Source organism: Myxine glutinosa, unplaced genomic scaffold, assembly GCF_964187855.1.
Source record: "Myxine glutinosa unplaced genomic scaffold, kmMyxGlut1.1 SCAFFOLD_1105, whole genome shotgun sequence".
NCBI classification, from domain to species: Eukaryota; Metazoa; Chordata; class Myxini; order Myxiniformes; family Myxinidae; genus Myxine; species Myxine glutinosa.
The window spans coordinates 30,001-51,621 of NW_027617200.1; the positions used below are offsets into that span (position 1 = coordinate 30,001).

General features: G+C 47.0%; 1 protein-coding gene across 2 annotated transcripts in view; it reads left to right on the top strand.

The window, feature by feature from the left end:
* Positions 1 to 21,621, top strand: part of LOC137431671 (kielin/chordin-like protein) — a 121,273-nt gene that overhangs the window by 16,639 nt on the left and 83,013 nt on the right. For both annotated transcript variants that reach the window (XM_078769089.1, XM_078769090.1), the window contains exons 3-4: positions 18,293 to 18,369; positions 19,928 to 20,024. In XM_078769089.1, the coding sequence (XP_078625215.1) occupies positions 18,293 to 18,369; positions 19,928 to 20,024 (174 nt within the window). The remainder of the gene's footprint in view (positions 1 to 18,292; positions 18,370 to 19,927; positions 20,025 to 21,621) is intronic.

Below are 21,621 nucleotides of genomic sequence, written 5' to 3' on the forward strand. Positions count from 1 at the left end.
TAGGGGCTCCCTGTCAGCTCCTCGTCAAGGGCGGAGCCCGGTAACCCCCGCACCCAATGGAAGCGGCGGACCGGCCCCAGGGGGGCGGAGCTAACGAGCCGAGGGCGTGTCACTCCCCGCTGGATATACGCAGCCACTTACCGGACGTGACGTCAGATGCGCCCCCAGCTTGAAGAGAACCAGACGCCACCTCCAGCGCGACGATACCTCCCTGCATCTTTTGGACCGCGCTTTATCCTGTCCCTGAGCCAAGGTGCACCTTGTGCTATCCATCGACTACCTGCCCTTCCTTGCCATCAATCCCTGTGTGAGTCAGTCTTGTCCCGTTTATCTGTGGTCTGTCGGGAATAAGATAAGTGTGTCTAAGTGCCTACCTTCCTATGCTGTCCCTCTTGTCCTTGTAATCTAAACGTTCCGCATACAAATATTATAACCTCCTCCGGAGGTCTTGAGAACTGTACCCCTGGTGTCGTGTCATCTAACCCAGCCGTTGTGTCCTTTCCTTAATTGATTTAGCATAGCGCGATTTGGCCAACGTTCGAGTGGAATCGGGTAAACTGTGCAGACGCGGTCATACCAAACCGCTCGGTAAACTAACATCCAAAACCGCGTCTGTAACATTTGGTGTCGGGAAGTGGGATTCGATCCGGAGCGCGTTTCACGCGCTCGAAATTATAACAGCAAAATGTAATTGTGTTTTACAAAAAAAATATATAAAAACCCGAATTTTGAAAGTCGCGCTATGGCGGATCAAGACGGCTGGGTTCCGGTAGAGGAGAGTGGGGTAGAATCGACCCAGGACCCCAGGGAAGAAGTGGGGAAAATGGTGGAGGAGAGTAAAGAAGGTGTGGTTGAGGAGGTATCAGGTGCACAAAATGGCGCTCTCGCGCACGTGGTTACAGCGGCACCAAATTTTGCCGCGCCCTTTGTACCAACGGTGGAAGACATGCAATTATTTATGGCTGAAATGGAAGCCCTTTTGAACCGGAACAGTGAGCGATTGGGAAACCAAATTGAAGAAATAACGAACGGAATGAAGGCCGATAGAGAGGCAAGGGAGCAGAGGGACAGAGACCGCAAGTTGGGCGAAAGGGTCCCAGGGGTGCACGAGGAGGTAAAGCGGGTCGAAAAGCGCTGGTTGAGCGAAGCGGAGGAAAGCACGGGTACAATGACGGGGGTAGAAATCGCGACACGGGGTTTGGAAAAGCCGGCGACCGATGAGGTAGAGGGTGTTTTATTAAAGCCAGCGGTCGTCGAGGTGAACAAAGAAATTATGGGTAGAGTTGAAATTGGAGAGACCGGGGACTTAAAGTTAAAAGAGCAACAATCGGAGGAAGGAATGGAAATTGCTCAAAGTCTAAATGCACATCCTGATGATGTACTCGCTAATCCAAATGGAAGTTTGCGGGTTTTGGTGCAGGGAGGAAGAAGAACCCCGAAGGTGAGACGTGCTGTTGTGTATTGTGCGTGGAGATTTTGTAAGAGGATGTTTGGCGACAAAAGAATTTTCACGCGCTTGGGATCGAGGAAGCATCCGGGCGTTGGTGAGGGGTCCCGTGTGAGTGGAAATGGCACGCGTGGGAGGAAAAAGTGTGCGTCGGCGAGTGGGTGTGTTATAAAGTGTGGGAGTGAAACCGAGTGCGAGCGAGAATGCACGTCGGTGTGTACGGGGTGTGACACAGGGAGTGAGAGCAATACGGAGTGCACGCCCATGGTGAGTGTTACGGAGGACGTAACGGAGGAGAGGTGTGGACCGAAGTGTGCGCGAGAGGTGTGGTGTGTAACAGAGAGAGCGTTGGTGGAATGTACGGACGGCGTTGGAACGCCAGGTTTTGTGAGGGTGAAAGGGGTAGCGTATGCTTATGAGCATGCAAGTAAAGCATCGACGGTAACCAGGTTAGCGGTTAGGGCGACGGATAGCCGATGCGAGCGCTCGGTGCGAGGGGTGCTTTGTTGGGTGCGAGGCCCGGCGCGGGTCGATGCTGCGTCGCTTCTCTTCGAAGCGTCGTTGCCGATTCGGGCTTGGCCCCGCCCCGCACGGTCGAGTCCGGGCTTTGTCGGGCGAGGCGACCGGTCCGGTTCGAGGGCGAGTGGGAGGAAGCGGAACGGTGCCCCCTCGTGGGGACGGGGTTCCGACCGAGGGAGATTGAGCCATCGGGCCCGGGACCGCAAGGTGCCGCGCCGAGATGGTGCGTGGAGCCTCGGTCCAACCAAACCACCTCCCTTGAACCGAAAGCCGGACGGATTCAACCTGCAGGCGACCAAACCACCCGAATTCATTGCTCGGCTTTACGAACCGAGTTTAATGATGTCACGGCGCACCGAGAGGATCTAATAAGTAGACGGGTGATGAGGATAGTGTTTTGGCCCCGAAATTAGAAAAACAAAATTTGATGATTGGCAAAGGATTGGCAGTAATGATTGGCAGATGATGAGTAGTGATTGGCAAATTTTTGATTTGTTGAAATTTGATGTGCAAAATTGGTAGTGGGAGATGCCCGATGTGGTGGGATGGCAACTCTGTCATCCCTCACAAAGGTGGGGCAAATGCGCAATAGATTATGGGGTGTATGGCAGTGAAAACTAGCCCGGGTGGGTTAGGTTATATTGTTAGGGATCTAGCGAAGATGACATTAGGTGACGTTAAGGTTAGTTAGTGACAATGATACCTGTAGTGGGGACGCAGGTAGATTAGTGTGGAGTATAATGACGAGGGAGCGCAATAGTTTAAAGGGACGACTGGGAAGCGCAAGTTTCAGAGGGGAGTAGTTAGATGAGATGATGCCGTGTGGTTGAGAATTGAACAGGTGTGATTGCACAGGTGTGCAACTGGACAGGTGTGTGGAGCAGTGTGTGAGTAGTGAGTGTTGTGGATCAGCGCGAATGCGCTTGGGGAAAGAAGGGTGCAGGTGGCACCAGGTGTGAGAGCACAGGTGTGCAAGTGCAGGTGTGTGGAATATATGGAGTATTGGAATGAGTGGTGTGGAGAGAGTTGGAGTAAGCGGTACGGAGTGGTGTGCATGGTGCGAAGGTGTGGATGGGGGAAGAGTGGACCCCCATCACGAATACCCGGGGCGGGTAGTGTAAGTGTTAGGTAGAGGGTATAGGTAAATTGTGGTTGGATATTGGCATCTGTGGTGCGGGTGGCAGAATGGTATTGCGGATGGGTGCATTAGTGTTGTGGAAATGGCTGGGCGTGTAGCCTGTTAGTGTGTGTAGTTGGTTGGGCACTCCACCACTGTGAGGATGTCGGCCAGGTGAGGCCGCAGGTGGGCTCTGGGAGCCGTTAGTGTCAGTGGGGCCCGAGGATCCGGAGGACGGACCCGGGTAGCCCAGTGCCAGAGAGGGCACCGAGTGGGGAGAGCGCCAGAGGGCCTTCCCCAGGTAGTTAGGTTAGGGTAAGGAGCAGGTAAGCTCGGAGGCAACTGCAGTGGTGGAGGTGTGCAGGTGGGCAGACCTGCTGGGAGAGCTACACGTCACGGCCCAGAAATTGTGCGAGGGCACCGGGAGATGAATCGGGGGAGTGAGACCCCAAATTGAAAAGCACCACAGTTTGGGCAATGGGAATTGGTTTTTAGAACCCATAGAGTAAGTTGGCCAATGGATTGGCAGGGAAAGACCCCGGGTAGTGTAAAGTGTGTTAATGTCATTTAGAGGATAGTTAGGATTGAAGTCTCCTCGCACCATCTACATGCACTCACCTGAGATGACGTACCTCCACACCATGCCATGTTTTGTTATTTTATTGTGCAGATGTTTGGAATGTGAGACGCATCATGACGTGGGTGTGACATTGTGTTTTGTTGTTCCATCTCTTCCTCCTTATGAGGATTGATGATGAATTTGGTGATGGCAAATTTTGGATAGAGGGATTGTGGAGACGAATTTGGTATAGGGGAAATATGGGGAAGACGTGACAGTAGTGACGAATTTGTAAATGTGTAGATTTTTGTACATATGGGGTAAGGGCAAGGGTAGGGTAGGTGACAGGGGGGTGACGTACGGTAGGGACGAGCTTTCTCACTTCGCCCTCCGTACGCATTTCGCCTTGCATTGCCTTATTGATGTGTACCCTTGTGACCTTACCCCTCGCTCATTGTCTTTCCCCTTTTGTCTCCCACATGACCTGTGCGCCATTGGGTGCCGAGGGGAGCGTGCGTGAGTCGGCCATTGTGCGCCCGGCACTCTCAGAACCAGCTGTCTGCATCGATGCACCACATTATGGACCACATGCCTGTGGCCGAGCACCACTGATGGACCCCATGGGTTGGGGCATGGCCCCTCTGCTGGAACCGGCCATGAGGGCCCGAAATCTTGCTGGCGGACCTTGGCCACAGGGCACCGATGCCCCACAGGTGAACCACACGTAGTCGGCCCTGTGGGCCATAAATAAAGAAAATAAAAAGGACACATGGGGCACACTTTATTGCAAATAGGCCACCAGTAAGAAAATGAAAGAAAGACAACAACTGGAAGACAATAATAATAACCAGCAGAGGGAGCCGAAGAGCAAGAGACACCTGCAGGGTTAGGGGTTGTTGTTTTTATTTTCATGAACAATGGTGACTGCACCGATTGGTGCTTGAGGGTGCTTTGGTGCGTTTTTGGGTGCTTTAATGGTGCATTGATGCAGAGCAGACTGTCTCCCCCCCAGAAAGAACAATCACAGGTCCTGGGTTAGTCTTGTAAATAAAGTAGCGTCAATTGTAAAGAATGCTCCCTACCGGCTGTATGTTTAGTTTGAGAATTCTTTCCGCGATTCGGTTATCCTGTGGGTGTGTTTCTGTGAGGAGAAGGGTGCAACGTCGCAGGGGGACATATTTACTCATTTGTGAACATCTGTAAAACTGTCTTGAGTTAATAGTAGAGGGAACTACATCTGAGTGCCACACTAAAGTAGGTAAAAATTTATCGGGTCGGGACGCCCCGAGGTAGAGAAGGGTGCAATGTTGCGGATATGGGATTTGGCCTCCATCCATATCCGCTTGTAAATATTCCCCTATTTCCCCAATATTCCCCAACTATCCCCAATCCCCCATTCCCTAATCCCATTGTCTGTAAACAACACTCTGTAGAACCGACCTTCCCCTTTTTCCCCCATTAAATGTCGTGCCCAGGTTCACCGCATCTCACGTAGACAACTATAGGACATCTTGCTAGTTATTCTTAGGCTATGTCAGTTAAGGACTCGTTTCCATTAATTCTGACTCTTCGTTGCACCAGAATGTGATTGTATGGCACCAGTAGTGAGTTCAGGACCTCCCAATACCTCCCCACAACCTCATCTCCGCATCCTCCCATCATCTCATACAACAACAACAACAACAACAACTACAACCACAGCGGGGGCGGCGCGGCGGCGGTGCGGGGGGTGGGCGTCCTCACTCCGGCTTGGTTAGCCGCCATTGCCCATGTGCTCGACGGGGTTACCAAATAGGGGCTCCCTTTCAGCTCCTCGTCAAGGGCGGAGCCCGGTAACCCCCGCACCCAATGGAAGCGGCGGACCGGCCCCAGGGGGGTGGAGCTAACGAGCCGAGGGCGTGTCACTCCCCGCTGGATATACGCAGCCACTTACCGGACGTGACGTCAGATGCGCCCCCAGCTTGAAGAGAACCAGACGCCACCTCCAGCGCGACGATACCTCCCTGCATCTTTTGGACCGCGCTTTATCCTGTCCCTGAGCCAAGGTGCACCTTGTGCTATCCATCGACTACCTGCCCTTCCTTGCCATCAATCCCTGTGTGAGTCAGTCTTGTCCCGTTTATCTGTGGTCTGTCGGGAATAAGATAAGTGTGTCTAAGTGCCTACCTTCCTATGCTGTCCCTCTTGTCCTTGTAATCTAAACGTTCCGCATACAAATATTATAACCTCCTCCGGAGGTCTTGAGAACTGTACCCCTGGTGTCGTGTCATCTAACCCAGCCGTTGTGTCCTTTCCTTAATTGATTTAGCATAGCGCGATTTGGCCAACGTTCGAGTGGAATCGGGTAAACTGTGCAGACGCGGTCATACCAAACCGCTCGGTAAACTAACATCCAAAACCGCGTCTGTAACAATATATATATATATATATATATATATGTATATATATATATATATATATATATATATATATATATATATATATATATATATATATACATATATATATATACACAAAGAATTAAGTTAAGCACCCCCCCCCCCCCCGTTTTTTTACAACCTCGCACATTACAAGTTTGTTGTCGTCAAAACAGTGTAATATACCCATGATATTGCTATATTTTCTGGAGAAGTGATATTATGGTCACATAAAAACATAACAATCATGCCGTTTTCAATATTTTATTCTGAATAATTTAAGGTGAAATTTTTTGGGAATTTTAGGCATATTTTCACCTCAATTTAAGTATGGAGCTATAGGTCCATCACGGACAGTGTGGATGACGTTTATGTTTTCTAACGTACAGTCATTGTTCTGAGAAGACCTCTAGCGATCTTTGCGTCAATAACGTGTGTAGGACCCACGTGATCGGATCACTGACTCAACCCTACGTCTCATAGACCCTGTAAGCCGTCGTATGCGTTGCTGTGGCAGGTTGTTCCATTCCCGATGTAATGCACGTTCCAATTCATCCAGATTGGCTATTGGAGGGACCATCTTCGCAATTTGCCAATGTATACATATACACAAAGAATATATATTAGGGGGTGCTTAACTTAATTCTTTGTGTAGGGGTGCTTAACTTAATTCTTTGTGTATATATATATATATATATATATATATATATATATATATATATATATATATATATATATATACTGAAACGCAAAAGAAACTTACCACCTTTGAAACCTTTAAATATCAACAATAACACTGCGTGTAGTAAATGTGTGAACTTATTTGTGGACAATAGTGTCCTCACTGTCAGACAAAACGGTCATGGATGGTCACTTGAACCTTCAATGGTCACTTCATAGCACAGCTGTTGAACAGCCGTTTTGACTGTCAGTGATTAGCCAAAGGGTATGGGATGATTTTAATGAGCTACACGTGATGTCTTGATATTGGCTTTAAAAAGGCCAGTGCAAAATGGGCATTTTGACCGAAAAATTTGACCATTTTGACCAACTTCAAAAAGACCGAAAACACAAAAGAAACTTACCACCTTTGAAACCTTTAAATATCAACAATAACACTGCGTGTAGTAAATGTGTGAACTTATTTGTGGACAATAGTGTCCTCACTGTCAGACAAAACGGTCACGGATGGTCACTTGAACCTTCAATGGTCACTTCATAGCACAGCTGTTGAACAGCCGTTTTGACTGTCAGTGATTAGCCAAGGGGTACGGGATGATTTTAATGAGCCGCACGTGATGTCTTGATATTGGCTTAAAAAAGGCCAGTGCAAAATGGGCATTTTGACCAAATAATTTGACCATTTTGACCAACTTCAAAAAGACCGAAAACGCAAAAGAAACTTATCACTTGTTTGAAATGTAACAAAATTGTAACAGTTCAAAATAAAACAAACCAACAATTGCTTATTGAAACATTGGCATTTTATTGATGACATGTCAAGTTTTTGACCAAGATACACCATCTCATCAGTTTGTTCTACAGTACAGAACAGCACAGGGTGCAATGTCAGTCCCCTTTCAATAGCGTGTGTGGCCACCATTGTTTTGGATACAGGCAGTGCATCGTCGGCGTATACTGCCTACCAGTCTTTGGAATGGATTGCTGCTGGATTCTGTCCCACTCAGTCCTCAATGTCTGAAGCAGCTCTGCCCGTGTCCTGGCCCTGCCAACTACGCGTCTCCCAAGCTCATCCCACAGGTGCTCTATGTGATTCAGGTCAGGGGAGAGCGCAGGCCACTGCATGGTGTTAATGTTCTCGCCTTGGAGAAATGCAGTGGTAAAGCGAGCAGCATGGGGACGAGCGTTGTCATGCTGAAAGGTTCTCAGTTCTGGGTGGTCTAGCAGGAATGGCAGCAGATGAGGTCGCAGGATGTTATCCACATACCGCTGGGCGTTAAGATTCCCATCCACAACCACCAGTGGCGTCCTGTACCGGCCTGATATGGCGGCCCACACCATCACACTTGGGCCACCCCACCTGTTGGCTTGACGCACGCAACAATCGGCATATCGCTCGCCAGTTCTTCTCCAGACACGCTCACGCCCATCAGGACTGTCCACACAGAACCTTGACTCATCGCTGAAAGCGACCTCGTTCCACTGCGCCAAGGTCCACCGGTGATGCTGCTGGCACCATCTCTGTCGGTTGCGGCAATGGGCAGCCGTTATCACGGGGCCTCTGTATGGTCTTCTGGCAGTCAGACCATAGTCATGCAGTCGTCTTCGTGCAGTATCATTGGAGATCCGTGGGTTTGCACGCCCCGGAGTTTCTGCCGCAGTGCGGGATGCTGGACGGAATCGATTTTGACTTCGGACCATCTGCCTGTCTTGCCTTGCAGTGGTGACTCTTGGCCTCCCTGATCGAGGTCTGTCATCTGCAGAGTTGTGGAGGGTGTCTCTGACCACCAGGGCCGATATCGTCTGGTGTGAACAGCCAAGGCGACGTGCCACCTCACGGTAGCTCAGTCCGCCTTGCAGCATGCCCAGGGCACGCTGCCGTTGATCCCTTGACAATCGTGGCATGTTGATTGAAATGCCCATTTTGCACTGGCCTTTTTAAAGCCAATATCAAGACATCACGTGCAGCTCATTAAAATCATCCCGTACCCCTTGGCTAATCACTGACAGTCAAAACGGCTGTTCAATAGCTGTGCTATGAAGTGACCATTGAAGGTTCAAGTGACCATCCGTGACCGTTTTGTCTGACAGTGAGGACACTATTGTCCACAAATAAGTTCACACATTTACTACACGCAGTGTTATTGTTGATATTTAAAGGTTTCAAAGGTGGTAAGTTTCTTTTGCGTTTTCGGTCTTTTTGAAGTTGGTCAAAATGGTCAAATGTTTCGGTCAAAATGCCCATTTTGCACTGGCCTTTTTAAAGCCAATATCAAGACATCACGTGCAGCTCATTAAAATCATCCCGTACCCCTTGGCTAATCACTGACAGTCAAAACGGCTGTTCAACAGCTGTGCTATGAAGTGACCATTGAAGGTTCAAGTGACCATCCATGACCGTTTTGTCTGACAGTGAGGACACTATTGTCCACAAATAAGTTCACACATTTACTACACGCAGTGTTATTGTTGATATTTAAAGGTTTCAAAGGTGGTAAGTTTCTTTTGCGTTTCAGTATATATATATATATATATACACACATATATACAGTCATGTGAAAAGGTAAGTACACCCCATGTAAAGTTTTGACTTTTTCAACATATTTCAACACAGCTATTTGATCTTCATTTCAACAATATTGATAGATAAAGGTGATATAATATAACAAATATCATGAAACATTTACATTTTGTAGTATATAGCCTGGTGTTGGCTTAGCGGTTAGAGTGCCGGCTTGGGATCCTAGGATCCTGGGTTTGAATCCCGGTCGATCGCTGAATTAACGCGAGGGGGGTTCACTCAGCCTGTCATCCTTCCGAGGTCGGCAAATTGAGTACCACCTTGCTGGGATGAATGATCACGGTGTGTACCCCGATTTAGAATAGGTACACCGTATCCCTGCGCATCGTAAGAGGCGACCAAGGGTTGGCGTCAGGAAGGGCATCTGGCCATAAAACATTGCCTCAAACAGGGAACCATGATTGTCATGGGGCCCGCAAGGCTAACCCCCGCTCTAGCAGGGAAAATGGCCTTAAAACAATCATTCATTCATTTCATTCATTTACATTTTGTAGTCCATTGTATAATTTAAATAAACATAAATGCAAATTTCGCATGTGGAAAAAGTAAGTACACCCCTACGGCCTACATTTATCACTACTTCAAATACCTAAAATTAGAATCAGGTGCACCAGCTCAGGTGCAAATGATTAGAACATCATTGGAGAGGATCTTGGAGGAACCTGTCTTATTTTAAGCTCAGACATTTTTTTTTTTTTTTTTTTTTTTTTTTTTGTATACAATATCGAGGCTCGTGAAAGAGCGAACATTAATCACACAGAAAGACAAACCGACACATAAAACATATAACATAGGGAGCGGTAGACAAGATGGGGAGAGAGGGGGAAGGACACAAACACAACATTTGAGAGCAGGGACCGAGGGACATGGAGACATCGAGATATCTGAGAGAGGGCGAGGGCTTTGGGGGGGGGGGGCGTGGGAAGGGGGCAGTGGGAGAGGTATAAAACATATGGACACTGCCAGGACTTCCAGGAAAGAAGTTGGAATTTCAAACAAGGTGGATCTGGGCTGAATTAGCGGGGGTAGAAAAGATCAAGGTTTTGGATGGGGGAAGATAAGAGATGGTGGTGAACAGCTGTTTTAAAGACCTGGAGGGAGGAGTGGGATTGAAGGGAGTGAGGGAGTTTGTTCCAGAGGCGGGAGAAAAGAGGAATGAAAGAGTGAAGGTGAGCGGAGAGCCGAGATTTCGGCAGTTTAACCATCAGAGGGTTGCTGGCAGATCTTGTGCGACCTGTAGGAATATTTGGGGGACAGAGCACAGAGAGAGCTGGGGGTGCAAGGCCGGAGAGGAGTCGGTAGAAGACAGAAAGACCACCTACCTGCCTGCGGTGAGTGAGTGAAAGGCCCTCAGAGATAGCTTCATCGCGGGAGATTCCAATAATTCTGAAAGCTTTGGTTTCAACAGCGTGAAGCCGAGCTAGGTGTGAGGCAGGAGCACCGGCCCATAGGGGAGAACAGTATTCCATTGAGCTGCGGATGAAAGCCTTGTATGTGGTGAGGAGCTCAGGTGTGCCGAGGAAGGACTTCGCACGACGGAGGATGCCCAGTCGGCGACTGGCTTTGGAGGCCAGCTTGGAAATGTGGTTTTCCCAAGAAAGATCATGGCAGATAGTGAGACCCAAAATCTTGAGCGACAGAACTTCTTGGAGAGGATTGTTGAGAAAGTAGATGGGAGGGTTGTCCAGTCGATCTTTTCGGAGAGACATAGTAAGAGTGTGAGATTTGTCAGGATTGAAAGACATGTTCCACTTGTTTGACCAGTCTGTGATTTTGTCCAGGTCTTCAGAGAGTGAGGAGGCAGCAGACTGCCGATCTGAGGGAAGAGGAATGGAGCGGCAGAGAGTGGAGTCATCAGCAAAGAGATAGAGAGGATTTTCGAGAGAGTCAGAGAGATCATTGATGAAGACCAGAAAAAGCACGGGGCCCAGAACACTGCCTTGGGGAACTCCAGCCTGAACAGAAAGAGGAGATGAGAGAAACCCATTCAGGGCCACACGTTGACGACGACTGGAGAGGAAGTCCGCCAGCCATGCGTGGAGATTTCCATGGATACCAAAGGAGGAGAGTTTGGTGAGCAGAGCGGGGTGCCAGACCGTGTCGAAGGCACGTGATATGTCGAGGGAGACAGCTCTAATTTCCTGTTTGGCATTGAGGACCTCCATCCATTGTTGAGACAGCAGAAGCAGCATGTCCAGAGTAGAGTGACCTGGTCTGAAACCAAATTGATGATCAGAGATCAAGCCATTGGAGAAGAGGAAAGATTTCATATCAGAAGCAATGATGGATTCCATGACTTTGCTGATAATTGGGAGAAGGCTGATTGGTCTGTAGTTGCTAGGATCTGTTTTTGCACCTTTTTTGTGCAAAGCGGTGATGTTGGCTGATTTCCAAGCAGATGGCAGTTGACCTTGAGCAAAAGAGAGGGTGAAGAGAACAGAGAGAGGGTGAGATAGAGCAGCAGAGCAGGATTTTAGGACCCGTGGGCTGATGCCGTCGGTTCCAGTTGCAGAATCAGAGTCGAGGGTTGACAGAAACTTTTCCACCTTGTCAGGAGGAAAGGACACGGAGTCCAGGAGCAGCAGGGTACGACTGGGTATGGTGGGTACAGAGAGGGATGGGTTTGGGACACAAGATTTAGAGGCAAACACAGAGTTGAGGCATTCAGCTTTTTCACGTGCGGAGTCAGCTGTGTAGCCGTTTGAGGTAAGGGAGGGGATGGAGGGGGAACAAACACCAGAAACGGATTTGACCAGACGCCACCAGGATTTGGAAGAGGGAGACAGATAAGAGAGTTCGGTCTTGAGAACGGAGAGATATTGTTTCCTGGCTCTCCTGAGGGTGGACACACACTTGTTTCGGGCTTTGTGAAAGGAAATGAGATTTCCTTCCGTTGGATTTGCTTTCCAGGAGACGAAGGCAAGTTGTTTCTGGGCAACAGCCTCACCACAAGATTCCGTGTACCATGGACGGGAGGAAGGGTATGACAACTGAAGACGAGATGGGATAAATCTGTGCATGAGAGAGAGCAATTTACTTTGGAAGAATTCCCAGGATGAGTTGATGTCAGAGGTGGTAGAGATGGGAGACCAGTCCAGATGATTGATGGCTGCTTGAAGACCGTGCCAGTTGGCCTGAGTGAAATGCCAGACTCGTCGACGCTGAGCAGGCTCCCTGAGGATGGTCAGAGAGATGTCCACTTTAACAAGGACATGATCAGATGTTCCGATCGGAGCAGAAGAAGAGCAGCAGACATTTTCAGGGAAGTTAGTCATAACCAAGTCCAGAAGAGAAGATGTTCCGTTGACTGAGATCCGGGTCGGGAAATTGACAGATTGTGTCAGTCCCAGTGAGTCGCAGAAGTCCTTTGCTGAGGAGCCATGGCTGGTGAGAGAGGTACCCACACCCAGCCAACTGGCATGATGACAGTTGAAATCACCACATATGAGGAAGAGAGAGTTGGGATGAGTAGATAGAAGTTGGTCCATATCATCAGACAGCGAGATGTAGATGGAGTCATCACTGTTTGGTGGACGGTACAACACACATATGAACAAGAGGTGGGAGCGAAGGGGAAGCCGTAGCCAGAGGTATTCCTGGGGGTGAGGTGGAGAGAGTGCAATGCAGGGCGAGTGAGGAAGAGAGTTTTTGATAAAGATAGCAACCCCGCCTCCAGGACGAGGCTCAGGTCTATCATACCGGAGGAGGGAGTAGCCCGGGAGAGATACTATGGAATCAGACATCATAAAGGAGGAAAGTTTCTGTTAAGCAGATCACGTCTGGTTTGACAGAAGCAACCTGTATGGAGAGATCGGTTAAGTTTGAACGAAGGCCCCGGATGTTTGAGGTCCATACCGTTAATGAAGGGGAAGGGGGAGCATCAGATACAGAACAGGGGGGAGGAGGGGTAGGGTAAGATGTGGAAGAGGTAGGGAGAGCTGTTGAAGGTGTGTCAGAGATTTCAGAATAGCTCGGAGAAAGGGAAGGATGGGGCGGACAAAAGGTTTGATGGTGATTGGGTGAGCCACAATGAGGTGTTATTTGAGGAGGGGGAAGAGCGAGGCAGAAGGTTGGGGGAGATGGAGGTGAGAGTTTGAAGGGGGAAGAAGCGGGGAGGACGCTTTGAGGAGGGGGAGTGAGCGGGGGGAAATTGAGAAGCAATGAGGGTGGGGAGATTTGAAGGGGAGGGGTGAGGGGGGAGTTTGGGAGGGAAGGGACAAGGGGAGGGATTTGAAAGGGATGGGATATGGGGGAGATTTGGAGGGGAGGGGTGAGGCAGGATTCTAGGAGGGGAGGGGCGAGGGGGCGTCTTGGCGGGGAGGGGTGAGGGGGTAGTTTAGGAGGGAGGGGGCAAGGGGGGAGATTTGAAAGGGATGGGTGATGGGGAAGATTTGGAGGGGAGGGGTGATGGGGAAGATTTGGAGGGGAGGGGTTATGGGGAAGATTTGGAGGGGAGGGGTGAGATTGGATTTTTGAAAGTGTACGATTTATGGGAAACGAACATTTATTGCAAAATGAGTTTCTTGTGACCTTCGAGTTAAAAATACGTTTAAGGACGCTGGATGGAGGATGGAGTGCAGGAGAGTTTAGGGAATGTAGAACAAAGGCACTATAGGAGATGGATATTTTTTTTGGGATGAATTGATTTGGTGAGCAAGTCGAAAGCAGCCTTTTAAAGAAGAAGAAGAAAAAGGTGTTATAAAATATGACGGAATACATAACTTGAGGGGAAAGTGTAAACATTGAAGGTTAATGAGTGAAAACTATCTGGGGAAATGGGGGAGAAACACGTGGTCGAAGAACGAACGAACGAATAAGAATGAATAAACGAATGAGAACAGAGAAGGAAATGGTTTTTTTTTTTTTTTTTTTTGAGTTGAGATTTACACAAGGAAGTAGGCTATGGGTGAAAAGACTGGGAATACAGAGAACGAAAGTTATTGGATCACAAACGACGGACCACTGAGAGAAAAACAAAGCCTCAAGGTTGTACAGTGCACACTGTACAAGGCCTTGCTCGCGACACGGCAAACAGACGATCAATTTATGAAAGATAAACACCGAGAAACAACCAAAGTTGCACACAATAACTTCACACACCGAAAGATAAATACAGTTTCGACAAAATACAATTGTGAACAGACTTAACTTCGAAAAACGTGGAGACCGTGTGGAGCTTCGAAAATCCCTGCCGCCGTCTCCAAGATCTCGCGAGATCTCCCGATTTAGTTTGCTTTGCTCTTTGTTGTTGAAGTGTGCGGCGTCACCATGCCTAGATCAAAAGAGCTCTCTGAGGCCTTCAGAAAGAAGGTTATAGATGCCTACGAGTCTGGGAAGGGATTTAAAAAGATCTCCAAACAATTTGAAATCAATCATTCGACTGTCCGGAAGATCATCTACAAGTGGAGAAGATTCCAAACAACTGCCAACTTGTTCAGGCCAGGCCGGCCCAGCAGGTTCAGCCCGAGAGCAGACCGCAAGATGCTGAAAGAAGTCTCTAAGAACCCCAGAATGTCATCACGGGACCTAGAGGTAGCTCTTGCCACTGTTGATGTAAAAGTGCACGAGTCTACCATTAGAAAGAGGCTGCACAAATTTGATCTACGTGGGAGGTGTGCCAGGAGGAAACCTTTGCTGTCCAGAAAGAACATCAGGGCAAGACTAAAGTTTGCCAATGAACACCGAGGCAAAGACCAGCATTTCTGGAACAATGTGCTCTGGACAGATGAGTCAAAGGTAGAGCTATTTGGCCACAGTACCAGAAGACATGTTTGGCGAAAACCAAAGACAGCATTTCACCACAGGAACTTGATACCAACTGTAAAGCATGGTGGTGGAAATATTATGGTTTGGGGCAGCTTTGCTGCATCAGGGCCTGGGCAGCTCACCATCATAGAATCCACTATGAATTCTTCATTATATCAGAGGGTGCTTGAGGATAATGTGAGGCCATCTGTCGGAAAGTTGAAGCTCAACCAAAGGTGCACCTTGCAACATGACAATGACCCTAAACATACCAGTAAATCCACCAAGGAATGGCTGAAAATAAAGAAATGGAGGGTTCTGGAATGGCCAAGTCAAAGCCTGGATCGAAATCCCATCGAGATGTTGTGGGGGGATTTGAAACAAGCTGTGCATGCAAGAAACCTCTCAAACATCGCACAGCTGAAAGAATTCTGCATGGAGGAGTGGGCAAAAATTTCTCCCAGTCTATGCCAAAGACTGGTAGACAGTTATAAGAAACGCCTACTTGAGGTTGTTTCTGCCAAAGGGGGCAATACCATCTATTAGAGCCAAGGGTGTACTTACTTTTTCCACATGCGAAATTTGCATTTATGTTTATTTAAATTATACAATGGACTACAAAATGTAAATGTTTCATGATATTTGTTATATTATATCACCTTTATCTATCAATATTGTTGAAATGAAGATCAAATAGCTGTATGTTGAAATATGTTGAAAAAGTCAAAACTTTACATGGGGTGTACTTACTTTTTCATGTGACTGTATATATATATATATATATATATATATATATATATATATATATATATATATATATATATATATATATATATATCAGCTTGGCTCGGCTCACTATGCTCGCCTCACCACACTCGCCTCACCACGCTCGCCTCACCACGCGTCGTTACACAGGAACGGGCTTGTTTTAGCTGAGGATAATCACTGTACCTGAGTTGCTGTGTTGTCATGATAAACACCGATCATAATACAAACAATTATTTTGCACAAAAGTGTTTGTAGTGTTTGTGATACTCTATTTCATAAGCAATTTTATAAGGTTGAAAAAATATCAAATAAAATTTTTAAAAACTCAGCACATGTATGACATAATAAAAAGACACATGAAAGCCCACATAATCTTGTATCTCACAGTCTGAGAGTCCTTTAGGTGCTTTTTTGCAAATTCCAAGCGGGCTTTCATGTGTCTTTCACTGAGGAGAGGCTTCCGTCTGGCCACTCTGCCATAAAGCCCAGATCGGTGAAGTGTTGCAGTGATGGTTGTCTTTCTGGAAGTTTCTCCCATCTCCACACAGGATCTCTGGAGCTCATCCAGAGTGACCATCGGGTTCTTGGTCACCTCTCTTACCAAGGCCCTTCTTCCCCGATTGCTCAATTTGGCCGGGCGGCCAGCTCTCAGAAGAGTCCTGGTTGTTCCAAACTTCTTCCATTTAAGAATTCTAGAGGCCACTGTGCTCTTGGGAACCTTCAATGCAGCAGTAATTTTTTTGTAGGCTTCCCCAGATCTGTGCCTCGACACAATCCTGTCTCTGAGCTCTGCAGGCAGTTCCTTCGACCTCATGGCTTGGTTTTTGCTCTGATATGCATTGTCAGCTGTGAGACCTTATATAGACAGGTGTGTGCCTTTCCAAATCATGTCCAATCAATTGAATTTACCACAGGTGGACTCAAATCAAGGTGCATAAACATCTCAAAGATGATCAAGAGAAATGGGAGGCACCTGAGCTAAATTTCAAGTGTCATAGCAAAGGATCTGAATACTTATGTAAATGTGATATTTCAGTTTTTTCTTTTTAATAAATTTGCAAAACTTTCTAAAATCCTCTTTTCTCTTTGTCATTGTGGGGTATTGAGTGTAGATTGATGAGGGAAAAAATGAATTTAAACGATTTCAGCATGAGGCTGCAACATAAAATGTGAAAAAAGTGAAGGGGTCTGAATACTTTCTGAATGCACTGTACGATGGAGTGTTTTCATTCTGTACAGTAACTTGTGGTGATGTCGTGTTATGCAGCTGGTGGAATATCCCGCGAAGATATTCAAAGTGTGAATGATGGGATATCCTGCGAAGCAATGTTTACCGTCTGTTGGGATATCCCGTGAAGCATCCCGTAAAGCAATGTTTACCGTTTGTTGGGATATCCCGCAAAGCATTCTGCGAAGCAATGTTTACCGTCTGTTGGGATATCCCGCAAAGCATTCCGCGAAGCAATGTTTACCGTGTGAGCAGCGGAATATCACTTGAAGCATGCCACGAAGCAATGCTTAGTGTGAACGGTGGGATATCACGTGAAGCATCCCACAAAACATTGTTTACCTTTTGAATGGTGGGATATCACATGAAGCAATGTTGGCACTGGCCATTTGCAATGGGCATTATCACTGTCCATTTGCCGAGAGTACTGCAGGCCAGAGCGACATAGTAAGCTGTGGAGACTTGGAGAGGGGCGGGACTCTCACAGAAAATATTCGAACAAAGTCCCCCCCAGAGAATGCCAAAGGAGACTCCTCCCGTTCTCCAACGTCCACAACCATTAATTCCATGTTTCCGTCGTGTTTACCGGAGGGAAGACCTCAGTCCAAGTCTCGCAAGAACTGGCCAGGGCAAGTCCCTCATGAACACACACCTGTTCACACGCACACACACACACGAACCATACACGTACACTCTGGAGTGGCCTCTTTTTTGAAATTTCAAATATGGTAACCCAACCTTCGCGGGCCACCGGCTGGGGCAAGTCTTTCACGAGTGCACATTAGTGGTGCATCGGAGCCATTGTCTGCAGACGGGAGGCTTTGTCGAATGGATGAAACAGTCTGGATAAGTGAAGACAAAATGGCCAAATATAGAGGGGGAAGGGTTGGAGTTTTATCTTCGTTGGGAAGAACAGGCTAAGGAGCTCACCTCAGAGGGGAGTGATCTCGACGGGTCAGCGCAGTTCTCACATAATTCTTGCTGTTTTGGGTTGGGAGGTGCGTGATGGAGAGGATGGGAGATATATATCCGTTGGGTTAGGGCGGGAGCGGGTGATGTCGAGGCCACACCCACAAACTGGCACAATATTATTTAGAATTTAATTTAGTGACGTCATCATTTTTCATTTAGAATTTAATTTGGTGACATCAACACAAAGACACACAGAATATTTATTTTTAATCTATCATGTTTTTTTGTTGTTATAACTTTGACTTCCTTTATTTCCAGACTGCAAATATGAGGGTCATGTTTATGAAAATGGAGAGACATTCAATCAAGACCCTTGTACACATTGCGTCTGCCTGGTAGGTTCTCAGCTGTTTCATGAGCTTCCTTAAGGTGTCTCACCTAGGACCCTCAGCAAACATTCTCACAATATCTGGTGAAATTTACATCTTAGTTCTATCAGATCCAATGAGGAATGATTGATTATTTTTGTAAGGAAGGTAAGGAGCATAAGCACCTGTCCATGTAATAGTTTGTGAATGTGAGTGACGAGATGCACATCAGCCGTTTGATTATTTTAACCTTTTTCTTAGACTCTTGGAGGAGCTAGTGCATATGTTACATGTGGGACATTAAGTGGCATTAATGTACTTGGACATGAATTATGGAGAGCTTTAGGGACATGGTACCTGTATGGGAATGGAACCTTTTGCGATTCCACTATCATATGAGGTAGGTGCTCAAATGGGAATGCCAAGCAGGACAACTTTTTTTTTTTCAAAGGCCCTTTCTGGTACAGCCCCACTCTAAGCAATGGTGCTTCCAGCAGACACAGGCTGCATGGCCTGAAAAGGTTATTTCCACCAATGGAGGGATGAGGAAGGAACCAAGGACATGAGATTCATGGGTGTTTTTGTCTTCCTCTTGAATCGGCTTACCTTGCTACTCTGATTTAGCTTCTTTATGATCGGAAAATATATCTGCTCGTGACACTTATATTGACATTTGCTTTTGTAATGTTTTTTGTGTACAAGGTCAAGCAAGGCTAATGGAAGAACTAGAACATAGAACGGATCAGGACATAACAGATCAAAATGAGGTGTAGAGGGAGACACATTGGGTGAACAAGAAGGGTGCATGAACAAACCCTTAGGTGGGAAAAACTGTAAATTTGAAAGGAGGTAGGCTTGATGATAGGAGCTGGCAGTGGTTAACGGGGGTAGAGAAGATCGTAGTTTTGGATGAGAGATGATCCCTGCTGTGAGATTGAAGAGGATGTGGAAGTTGGTTCCACTGGTGGGGGGAAAAAAAAGAGGAACAAATGAGTGGAGGTGAGTAGTGATTCTGGATTTTGGGGGTTTCACCAGAACGGGCTTGCTGATGGACAGCATGCCCCGTGCACAAATCTGGTGGGGTTAAAGCCCGGAAAGAGCAGACGATGCAAAACTAGAAAGGAGGTGGTAGAAGAAAGAGAGACCACCGACCACTCTGTGATGAAAAAGTGGTAGGCCCATAGACTCAGCTTAATCGCAGAAGTTCCAATAACCTTGAAGGCCTTGGTAATGGAAAGACCTAAGTTTGTTTGTTGTCGGGAAATATGGTAAAATACCTCGCACAGCACCATCTAGACGCATAGTAATCTAGCATCCCTATATGCCAGAAATCACACATCATCTTATGGATCTTAATTTACCCTGTCTATGAATATGTTGTTTATCAAAAGCCTTCAAGACAGCTGGTGAGACTTTCTGCAGATGTCATCACAAATCACGCGTTACTTGTGTAAGCGATACAATAACTCTACAATGGTGACAGTAAAAGCAAGTTGGGCCCAATCACTGTCTCGTCCCCTTTAATTCTACTTGTTCATATTTCTGCCTCTGCTAAGCCCCTATGCATCTTTCTCTTCCCTTTTAGGATGGCAATGTTTCTTGTGAGATAGAACATTGTGCCCCTTCATCTTGTCCTAATCCTGAGTTGCCTCCTGGCCTTTGCTGCCATATTTGCCCCAAAGGTAAGCCCAAGCCTCACTCTGATTTTTCTGAATCTATGTTTGCTCTCCTTCTATTCTGAGGATCATGAGTCCTTTGGCGTCAAATGCTAAGGTATGAAAAGTCCAATGCTCATGGAAGAGTGGAACAGTAGGTAACTAAATGGTCAACATACAAAGTGTGACAACGAAAAAGCAGGAGGACATAAATGCATGCACCATAACACAAGGGGATAACAGGTGAAATTGGGATAGGCTCTCGGCCTGTGTAGGAGGAAAGCTCACACAAGGAAATGGGAGATACATGAAGTGACAGTGGGCAGCAGATATGAAGCCACAGAGGAAAGAGCTTGAAACAACAATCTCAGCTGGAGTAATCAGTAAAGTGACACACTGGATTTTAAAGTGATGAAGATAGATGAAGAACACAAACAGTGATGTAGATCACAAACACTGTTGCTCTCAAAACACTACCCTGAGGAGTGGTAGAATGGGGGCAGAGAAGGGGCAAGGTTGAGAAAGGATGGCTGAGGCCTTGGGGGAGGGAGGTGGTGTTGAGGACTTTAAGAAGAAAGGGGGAGTGGAGGACAAAGAGTTGGAGTGGGTGAGCAGATAAGGTAAGATAAGGATATGGTAAGGTTGGAGGAAAGGTAACCGGGTTATCTGTCCCTATATAAATACAAGTTGCGCATTTGTGTCTGAATGTGGTAAAGGTAAATGTCACAACCACAGCATTTATAATGCTCTTGGTTCCAGACATTTCCAAACATTTCCAGACATTCCAGACATTCTCATTTAAAAGCTCTTGGTTCCAGACTATATGCGGAGGTCCATATATACAGTGAAACCCCGATTTAACGCGAATTTGGATATAACGCGATGAGTCATTGGACCATTTTTTTTTTTTTTGCTCTTTCTGGAAATGGAACAAACTGCTAGAAAAACAAAATCTTTTTCTGTGAAAGATAAGCTTCACACACTTGACGCGATCAAGACTAAAAGTCAAACTCAACGTGTACGAGACCTCGGGATACCGGAATCAACACTTCGTGGCTGGAAATCTCAAGAAGAAAAGTTACGTGCGTCGCTTTGCAAAGTTGAAGAAGAAGCAGGACTAAAAGCCAAACGCCTGAAGACAGCGAAAGATGTCAGCCTCGATCACTCCCTGTACGAGTGGTTCGTTCAAGCTCGCTCAGAAGGCCTTCCAATTTCCGGTCCTATTCTCAAAGCTCAAGCCGAGAAGTTTGACAAGCAGATCAACGGAGAAACCTCACAGTTCAAAGCTAGCAATGGATGGCTAGACCGGTTTAAACGCCGTCATGGGATTTTTCAAGTGTTAGTGTCAGGAGAAATTCGCTCAGCCGACAGTGCCGCCGCCAGCGAATACCCGGCTCAACTAAAAACTCTCTTAGAAGAAGGTGGCTACGTGGAAGAACAGTGTACAACTGTGACAAAACAGGCCTCTGCTACAAGATGATCCCAAACCGTACACTGGCTAGCAAAGATGACGTCCACCGATGTGAGGGGTTCAAACAACGCAAAGATCGCGTGACGTTGTTGTTTTGTGAAAACAAGACTGGAACACATAAGTTAAAACCGCTCATGATTGGCAAATCTCGCT